At 36.9% G+C, this 10,164-nt stretch overlaps 1 protein-coding gene across 1 annotated transcript; it reads left to right on the forward strand.

The window, feature by feature from the left end:
* Positions 1–1,581: 1,581 nt before the first annotated feature.
* Positions 1,582–9,921, forward strand: DEFB125 (defensin, beta 125). The gene is made up of 2 exons (XM_011960287.1): positions 1,582–1,671; positions 9,314–9,921. The coding sequence occupies exons 1-2, from the start codon at positions 1,614–1,616 to the stop codon at positions 9,688–9,690; spliced, it is 435 nt and encodes a 144-aa protein (XP_011815677.1). The 5' UTR covers positions 1,582–1,613; the 3' UTR covers positions 9,691–9,921.
* Positions 9,922–10,164: the final 243 nt, after the last annotated feature.

Raw genomic sequence — 10,164 nt, forward strand, 5'->3', positions numbered from 1 at the left:
CTTGCCAGTCATGCCAGTGTATGTTCTTGGCACCTTTGTCAAAAATGAGTTTACTGTAGATGTGTGGGCTTGTTTCTGGGTTCTCTATTCTTTTCCATTGCTCTATGTGTCTGTTTTTATGCGAATTGCACAACCATGCTGTTTTGGTTACTATAGCTCTGTAGTATAATTTAAAGTCAGGTAATGTGATTTCTCCAGTGTTGTTCTTGTTGCTTAGGATGGCTTTGGCCATCCTGCATTTTTAACCCTTTTCCCATTTTCACCCAGAATACTCACTGGTGGCACTTGCCGCACCAGGGTTTACCCTGAGATAACTTTGCCATGAAATATGTCACCTTTATTATTATTTTCACATCGTTCTAATATATTGACTTTGAAAACACAAGTTATCATTCTATTTGTAGCATCTTGTTGTTAGCAATGTAAATTTCCATTTATAAAATATAGAAATTCTTGATTGCTGAAAATGTCAAATTCTAGAAAGCGTAGCATTCCTATGTTAATATTGTTCTCAAACAGTGTTTGGCCGAAGAGTCATTTAATGAATCTACTTTTTTCCAAAATAGACGATTCTGATGATTCAGATGATTCTGATGTTAGTTCTGTTCAAAAATAATTCCAAGAACAGTTTGTATATTTTATTTTCACACTGAAAATCAGTCAGCCTCAAGAGCGTGTTAATGTAAAATTAAATGAACACAGGCAGTGAGCTGCACTTTTTTTTTCTAAACAGTAAAAAATTTTCCTGATTTTCTTGGCATCCGGTGGTATTAAACATATGTGTGAGAAATACAGCTTAGCAAACTCTTCCAGGAGATAAAGTGCTGATTACCCCTACTGGGCAATTTCAAAATGTCTCCTATATTTTTCTCCTTTGGTAGTGGGGATGGGGGAGCACAATGTACATTGGGTCTCTCTCCTCTCCCTCTTTCTCTCTCCCTCTCCTTTAAAAATGTTTCCTGTCTCTCAATATTTCATTTCTTATTTGTATTTCTGAATGAGGGAAAAGAGTTGATGGGACAGTGGAGTGGGAAAAAGAAGAGCACCAATAAAACCTGTTTTCCTGTTTCACTATTTTCATTCCAAATTCCTTCTATCTCATAATTGATGGAATCTTATGAACTTATTAGTTAAAAAGTGTCTTTCTTGTTTCACAGGAATTCATACTGGGATCATCACTCAGAAGAAAAGGTGAATACCAGATGTTGTAAGCTATTGGACTGCCACAAGTGATATCTTTACACACCATTCTGCTGTCACTGGGTATGTATGAAGTGCTGCATACAGACAGAGGAGAAAGGCAATTGACCCCATCTAAAGTTAACCACAACTTCCTCTTGGGGCTGTTTCTTTCCATCAGACTTTACAGTTCTACGGGATAATAGCTTATCTCATAAGACCTGAGCTTTCTTTAATAATTTCTAGAAGCAGACGTTATTGTGTCATGCACACTCAGTGTTGCAAATTAATGGTCTGGTGATCTGGGTGGCATGGCATTTTCCCCTTCTCTGGTTCATCACCCATGATAGACCAGTAAAGGTGATCACTTAAATTCCTTGCTGTTCAGTGTTCTGTATTCCTCAGGACACACAGCTTCCTCTCTCCCAGGAGCCATGAATCTCCTGATGCTGACCTTCGTTATCTGTGGGTTGCTAACTCAGGTGACCAAAGGTAATGGAACCCTATAAAGCAGAGATGATGGAACTAGGATGAGTTGTTGCCCTTCGGCTCCCCTGGTATCATGATGGGAAGAGAGGGAATCTACAGGAAAAATCTGGGCCAATAAAGAGCAACAGAAATGCTCTTATTTTGGCAGCTCCATGCCCCTAGTCTCTGAGAATCTTTCTGTTAGGGACATCTAGCAAGCTGGGATGTCCTCTGAAGAATTTCTCCAAAGACAAGAATTTCCTTAATGCTCTGAGCCACCCTGGCTCTCTACATAACTATCCAATGTTAGCTGTGCCTCACTTCACTTCTATTTTGATTATTCCGTTGTATCTATTTCATTGTTGTGTCCTATTAGTTCTCCTACCATCTTGAATTCTTCTTTGCCTAGAGAGTACCTTCAGAGGGAGGCCCTAATTTTTATGTTCTTAGATATGGTGAACAAGTCCATTGACAGTTTGTAGATTCTGTAGCACTATCATATGGAAGAGACAATATATGTTTGGGGTAGAAGTGGAAATAAGTGGAGTGAAGACAGGATAGAAAGACTAGTGACCAATTGGGAGCTTCTAATTTTAGATGAATAGGAACAGTCTGTTTCCACTATTTAATAATGCTACTTTTGAAAATTTTTAACTTTTTATTAAAAAAAACTTGCAATTGATTATGTATCAAGCAATCGATAGATTTATAAGGTTTAAGGAAAAGAAAAAGGTTTGCCTGTCCAAGAATACCAGTTCTTCAGTCTTCCCTTTCAGAATCAATCAATGTTACCAATTTCTTATATATCCTAGTAAATAAAAATATACTTATTTGCCTGTGTATACCTTTTAGATTTTTTTAAAATGCAATTGCAAATGCACCATGTGAATTGTTCTGCAATGTACTAGCAATATATTAGAGACATCTTATTCATACATAAACCTATTTCATTATTTTTAATCAATAAGTAAAATTCTGAGGAGGAGCAGATGTATCTCCTCACATTAATTACTCTGCTATTGATGAAAAATAGGTCTTTAATTATCAAAAACAATTCAGCAGGAAAAATTTGTAAGCAAATGTATGTCTTTCCATTTATGACTGGACACATGGACACACACACACACATACACGCGCAAATCACCTACCAGAAAAGCTGAACTACTCTTCTCTCCTATCACCAGCTGCAAGAGTGTCAGCTTCCCATACGCTCATCAGTCCTTTTTGTTTTTTCTACTACATTCTTCCAAGTTTTACAGTCTAATATGTGAAAATGATGTCCTGATGTTTGAATTCATAACACTTCAGTTATAAATGAGTTTGAACATCCAGTCCATTAGATTTCTAAACTTTCTTATCTTTATATACCAAGAAATTTGGCTTTTGTTAAATTTGGAGGTGTTACATGTTGCTTAGAAAGATGCTATTCATGTCTATTAAATGGTTATAACTATGCCTATGATCTGTTATGTCTTGATTCACATATTGATGTAATATGAGTTACAGAATTAATATCTACTTTCACTTCTGATTATAAACTGCTGTATTGTTGAAAATTTGGAAATTTTGAAATTGTAAAGAGGTAAAAAAATTGTAAAGAAGTTAAAAGAGACAAAATATTTTTTATCTTTTTTTCTTCCTCAATTTTCTTATTTGAATAAAAATGTATAGCACACTTATAAATTTTCTATTAAACTATTAGTATTTTCCCATTTACTAAAGATTTTTCAAAAACTGTATTTCCAATGACTGCATAAAATTTTATAGAATGGATACTGTTTAAATTACTTAGCCAAATTTTGTTTTGCATAAATAAGTGTATTTACATTTTATAGACAAGGATGGCTAGCATAACCTTTCTTATACATAAATCATTCAGCAAAAAATTCCTGGAGATGTAGTTTTTTCTGTCTGCTTCATGTATTATCAATTTTTGAATACTTGTCAAGTCCTAAAAATGAAAGATTATATTTAGTTAATTTTTATTTATGTCTGTGAGTAATGGGGAAGTCAAACTCCAAATACATGCTTAATGTATATTTAACTTTTCTACAAATTGTCTATGCCTCTTTTTCTGTTTTATTTTGGAGAGTTAGTTTTCATTTTTTTGATTTAGAGATTTTCATTTTTGTGCTCTCTTACAGGTTTGGTTTTGAAATTTAACTATTTAGTCTCTCTGAGCTTTATATTATGTGTTTTCAAGGGAGATAGCACCTGATGGCTTGTGAAGCAACTTTTTACCAAGCCAAGCTATCAGTGGACTGCTATCAATAGATATATTTTAAGTTGTTGCTAGCTGATTTTATATCTGGTATGTGTGGTAAGAATTCCACACATGGGATAATGTTTTGGCTAGATGGCTCCCCTGCTTAGAAACATGCAATTGTTAGTCATATTTCTAATTTTAGAATTTTGAGATACTGCTTGATGAAGATCACATGTCCTAACAACATCATAGTTCCAGACTAAAGTTCTTTGAATAAAATGACTATCGTCACTCTAGAAAAAAAATTACGAATTATTCTCAATTACCATCATTCTACTGCTTAAACCAAATTATTGGAATTATCTTTGATTTTTTATATCCTATGACATTCATATCTATTAGGAAGTCTATTACGTCTGTCTGCAAATTATATCCAGAATGCAATTATTCTCGTCACCTCCATTGCTACCACTGTGATTCTAGTCACCATCATCTCTCACCTGTGATCCTCAGGATCTCTGTCCTTCTGCTCTTCCCTTCTACACTCTTGTGAAGTACACATAATGCATAATCCGCTTACACTGGAAGTCAGATCATGTACTTTTGCTCAAAACTCTGCTATGGCCCCCTCTATACTCAGAGCAGTAACCAGAGTCCATACAATGGCTCACCTGCCCCTGCAGGATCTGGCCCTTATGACCTCTCTCACCTCATCTTCTACTATTATAGTCCTTGTTCACTCCACTACAGCCACACAGGCCCCAGTGCTCTTCCCCAAACATATCAGACTTACACAACCCATAGAGCTCTGTTTGTTTCCTCTGCCTAGAATGCGCTTGCTGGTGTGACTAATTCCTTTACCTCCTTCAAGCTGTTTAATCATCACCTTGTTACACAGGCCTGTGCAACTCCTGTTTATGAATCTTCTATTACCCTTACATCTATTCTCCCTTCTTTCTGCAAACCATTTGTCACCTTTTCATCTACAAAATAATGTACTTTGTTTTTTATTGAGGTAAAATATACATATATAAATTACCATCCTTACCATGTTTTTACCATATTTTCATGTATACCTGTTGGCCATTTGTATCTCTTCTGTTGAGAAATGTCTATTCAAATCTTTTACCCATTTTAAAATAAGATTATTTGTTTTTGTTTTTGTTCGCTATGGAGATGTTTGAGTTCCTTATATTAATATATTTTTGGTTGCTAATTCCTCGTCAGACGGATAGTTTGCAAATATTTTCTCCCACTCTGTGGGCTATATCTTCACTTTGTTGATTATTTCCTTTGCTGTGCCCAAGCTTTTTAGTTTGATGTAATCCTAATTGTCTCTTTTTGCTTTGGTTTCCTGTGCTTTTGTGATCTTACCCAAGAAACCTTTGCCAAGACCAATGTCCTGAAGTGTTTCCCTAATGTTTTCTTCAGGTAGTTTCATAGTTTCAGGTCTTAGATTTAAGTCTGTAAACCATGCAGTTGAGCAGGGAGTGAACTTGCTTTTTATTGTCTATTTCCCTCTGCTAGAAAGTCAGCTCCATGTGATTTTTGTCCATTTAGTTCACAGATGTACCTCAAGGCCCCAGGATGGTGCCTGCACCATAGAAGGGGCCCAAAATTTTGATGACTGTGTGATTATAGCCTAATTTAATAATGGAGGGGATAACATAAAAGCAGTAGGAAGGAATGTAAGTGAGAAACAGTTTTGAAGAATAATTGACAGAACAAGGCGATTCAAAGACAAAGGGGAAGAAGAGAGCCAAGATGACATCTTTCAAGTACGGATAATGCTGGAGAAAAAAAATTAAGATATAAATCTTTGTAGATGTGAGGAATGAAGAAGCAAGGTTAGAGTTTGTCTGGCACAAAATAAGTGGAAGGTCTAGACTTGAAACTTATAGAAAATTCCACGAAGTACAAAGTAAAATGGAGCCAGTAAAATAACAAAGATAGAATAAATGACTCTAGAAGAGCGAAGGTAGAATAAATAATTGGTGAAGTTGGACTAGAGCCAATATTTTCCAGAGGATAAAATATGAACCAAGTTATTGTGAGCCTAACACATACATACATACATACATACATCTATGCTTTATATATATTATCACATTAAATTCAAGCAAGGTTTTTTAGAAAATTACTTGCTCTTCTGTACATATGCCAGGCTTCCTCCTCCATAGAGCCTTATCTCTAGCTGCTTCCTCTGCCTAGAATATACTTATCTAGGTACTCCTTGGGCAATTGTCTTGAGAAAGATGATCAGGCAGTTTACTGCTTGATAAATGAACATACAATGCAGCACACTAGTTTCCCTTTAGATTTTATATCTTCACCCCTCAAATGAGTAGTCACACTGCTTGGAAATTCTACTGCATTTCTCTTGTAAATGAACCTTCCCTCTTTTTTTTTCTTTTTTTGAGACAGAGTCTTGCTCTGTCACCAGGTTGGACCGCAGTGGCCCGATCTCGGCTCACTGCAACCTCCGACTCCCTGGTTCAAGTGATTCTCCTGCCTCAGCCTCCAGAGTATCTGGGATCACAGGCACGTGCCACCACATCCAGCTAATTTTGTATTTTTAGTAGAAACAGGGTTTCACCATAGCCAGTCTGGTCTCGAACTCCTGAACTCAGGTGATCTGCCTGCCTCGGTCTCCCAAAGTGCTGGGTTTACATGTGTGAACCACCACACCCAACCTGCTTGCTTCTTTCTCATTGCTTGCAAACACCATTTCGTTCTTCAAAACAAACCTGAAAGCCCTCCCTTAACCTTATATTGCCCTCCCTTAACCTTACATTGCCCCCTAACAAGTTATTTATTTCTCTGCTTTTCTTTGGAGCTAAACTTCTTAAGAGTTTCATTTACAGATCCTGCATTCACTTCTCTCTCATTCACATTTTGACCAACTGCAATTTAGTTTCTTTTCTCATACCACTCGGGAAGCTGCTCTCCTCAGTATGAAGTGACCTTCATACTACTAAAAGCATGGACTCTTTCCTGCCTTCATCTTTTTTTTTAACCTCTCAGCAGTATTTGACCACAAAATGACCACTCTGTTCTTTAAGAAACAGTCTCCTCTCCTGCTTAACGTAGTCGCATCAGATACAACTGTCCCTATAACCTTTATGCATTTTCTGTTTTCATGCATATCAGCCCAACCTGCAACTGTCAGTATCTCCCAGTCTTTCAACAACTGCTTGTGAAATACCCTTGTATATGGCAATCCAGAAATGCCAGAAAATTATCAGCTGTCTCTGGGATCATCTATTAACTATGGGGGAAGCTGGATAAATAGTCCAGGTCCTTTGAATCTCATGTAGAATGATTTTAGGGCTTGGTAATATTTTTTTTTTCCTGTGGTAATTCCTTTATTTGCAGTTCAAGGCTATTATGGGAAGAAAACATAAATGATTTTAGTTCTTCAAGGTTTTTACGGTAACTATGCACCCTTTCATTCTTCAAGGTTTTTCTGTAACACTGCACCTTTAGGACCTGATGCCCAATTAAACATTTTTTTAAGTTGTTTGGTCTTTTTTTAAAAATAAAAACTAAATGCTATTTTTGCTTTTACTTTTAGTTGACATGTAATAATTGTTCATACTTAGAAGACGCAGAGTGATATTTTGATACATGTGTATAGTGTGTAATGATCAAATCAGGGTAATTAGCATATCTATCACCTCAAACATTTGTCATTTTTTTATGTTGGGAATATTCAGAATCCTCTCTTCTAGATATTTGAAAATATACAATAAATGATTGTTAACTACCGTCACCCTACAGTGCTATAGAATAGTGGACCCCTTTTGGCACCAGGGACCAGTTTCGTGGAAGACAGTTTTTCCAACAGGGTGAAGATGGTGGTGGGGATGGTTTCAGGATAAAACTGTTCCACCTCAGGTCATCAGGCATTAGTTAGAGTCTCACAAGGAACACACATCCTAGATCCCTCACATGCACACAGTTCATAATAGTGTTCATGCTATTATGAGAATCTAATGCCTTGGCTGATCTGACAAGAAGTGGAGCTCAGGCGGTGATGCTCGCACACCTGCTGTTCACCTTTTGCTGTGCGGCCTGGTTCCTAACAGGCCATGGACCAGTACCCATTGGCTGCCCGGGGATTGGGGACCCCTGCTATAGGACACTGGAACCTTTTCCTCCTATCTAGGTGTAGTTTTCTATCTGTTAACCATCCTCTCTCTATCCTCAATTCCCTTCCCAGCCTCTAGTAATCACTATTCTACAGTCTACTTCTATGAACTCAACTTTTTTAGCTCCTACTTATGAATGAGAACATGTGGTATTTATTTTTTTTGTGTCTATTTCACTTAACGGAATGTAACATGTCCCCCAGGCTCATCCATGAGTCTGAGGCTTATTTGTAGCCTGGCTGCTGGGCTTCCCTGTGGGATTGTCCTCTGAGCAAACAGAACACAGCCATGCTGCTGGCCAGCAGTTGATAGATGATCTCATGATAATAACAGGTTATAACTCACCTTTTATTGGATTTCTTGCTTTCCTGATTTCCTCATTTCTCCACTGATTTTTTTGAGGGAGGAATTTTCTCTCAACTAAACTATTATATTCAAATCTTTGCTGGAGCTCTGCTTTGCTGCGGGTCTGCTTTAAGACTCTAGTGCCTTATTCTCCTGTTTTGATCTGACTTATCTTATTGGTCCTTTTAAGTCGTTTCCTCTTATCTGATCTCTTATCTTATCTGATCTCTTAATATTGAAACTCACTAGAATTTAATTCTATTCCTCTTTTTTTCTCATATTATTTCAACCCACCATGGTTTATCAATTTCTGTACTTTAAATGCTATCCATAAGCATCACATCTATTGATTTGCATATGTCAAACCAACTGTGCTTCCCAAGGATAAAGGCTACTTGATCGTAGTGGGTAAGCTTTTTGATGTGCTGCTGGATTCAGTTTGCTACTATTTTGTTCAGGATTTTTGCACTGATATTCATTAAGGATACTGGCCTGAAATTTTTTTCTTGTGTCTCTGCTAGGTTTTGGTCTCAGGATGATGCTGGCCTCATAGAATAAGTTAAGGTGGAGTCCTGCCTTCTCAATTTTGGGGGAATAGTTTCAGTAGGAATGATACCAACTCTTCTTTGTATATCTGGTGGAATTCAGCTGTGAATCCGTCTGGTCCTGGGCTTTCATTTTCATCCTTTCTATCCAGGTTTTGTATCAGTCTAAGTATGCTCTCTCTCTCTCTGTCCCTGTCTCTCTTTTTCTACCTTCCTCCTTTTCGCCACATAGCTTCTTTAATGGTACATGGCACAATTTTAACATACACTTTTTGTTGTCCTGTTTGTCTCTTTCAATGGCTTTTTGTATTTGACATAGTATTAGTCTAGATGTCAGTCAGTATAAACTTTTGAATGAATGAAAAGTTGTTATGTTGATGCCAGAGTTAAAAATTTGACCTATATTTTGTTCTCTACAGGTAGCTTTGAACCCCAAAAATGTTGGAAGAATAATATAGGATGTTGCAGAAGACGATGTTTAGATACTGAAAGGTACATACTTCTTTGTAGGAACAAGCTATCATGCTGCATTTCTATAATAATGTCATATGAATACACTCGACGACCACCATTTCCTGTGATTCACCTAGAGGATATAACATTTGATTATAGTGATATAGGCTCTTTTACTGGTTCCCCAGTATCTAAGTTGAGTGATCTGGTAACATTTGACACACATGGAGAAACCATGACCCCCGAGACCAATACTCCCGAGACTACTATGCCATCATCCGAGACCACTACTTCCAAGACTACTATGCCACCACCTTCTCAGATGGCTCTTACTCATAATTAATGAACATTTACTTCTGGTATGGAACAACTAGAAATACTGCTGGAAATAATATCCAAAGAGCTGATTCTACCAATCCAATTTCACCCGGAAAATTCCATCAGGGATTGGATGACCATGGGGATGGACATAATTGCTACTATTAAGACAACAGCCAAGATAATTGCCTTGCAATCAGAAACATGTAGACAGAAATGTATAGAAGATACAAAGATTCTCTTAATTGGACTTAAAGTCTTTATCTGTCTTCCTCTGATGTACTAAAATATGTGAGCTAATTTTTGTCTTAAGTGAACCTTTGTATGTTTATGTATTTTTCCATGCCAAAAATAAAAATGAAGACCATTGTTTGGAGCTGCCTATTATGTCTAAGACAAGAATTTTTACTTTAACAGTGCCTGGCCCACTGCTATCATATATAGGAGAACATATAAAAGTATATAGAAAGACAGTTCCAGACAAATGTTCCCTTCTCTA

This window comes from Colobus angolensis, unplaced genomic scaffold, assembly GCF_000951035.1.
Source record: "Colobus angolensis palliatus isolate OR3802 unplaced genomic scaffold, Cang.pa_1.0 Scaffold114, whole genome shotgun sequence".
Lineage (NCBI taxonomy): Eukaryota > Metazoa > Chordata > Mammalia > Primates > Cercopithecidae > Colobus > Colobus angolensis.

What these genes read in the sequence shown, in the direction of transcription:
- DEFB125 (XM_011960287.1), top strand. Translation starts at nt 1,614, where the DNA reads ATGAATCTCCTGATGCTGACCTTCGTTATCTGTGGGTTGCTAACTCAG. An exon ending in GCTAACTCAGGTGACCAAAG is followed by an intron (nt 1,672 to 9,313) that starts GTAATGGAACCC and finishes TGTTCTCTACAG; the next exon opens with GTAGCTTTGAACCCCAAAAA.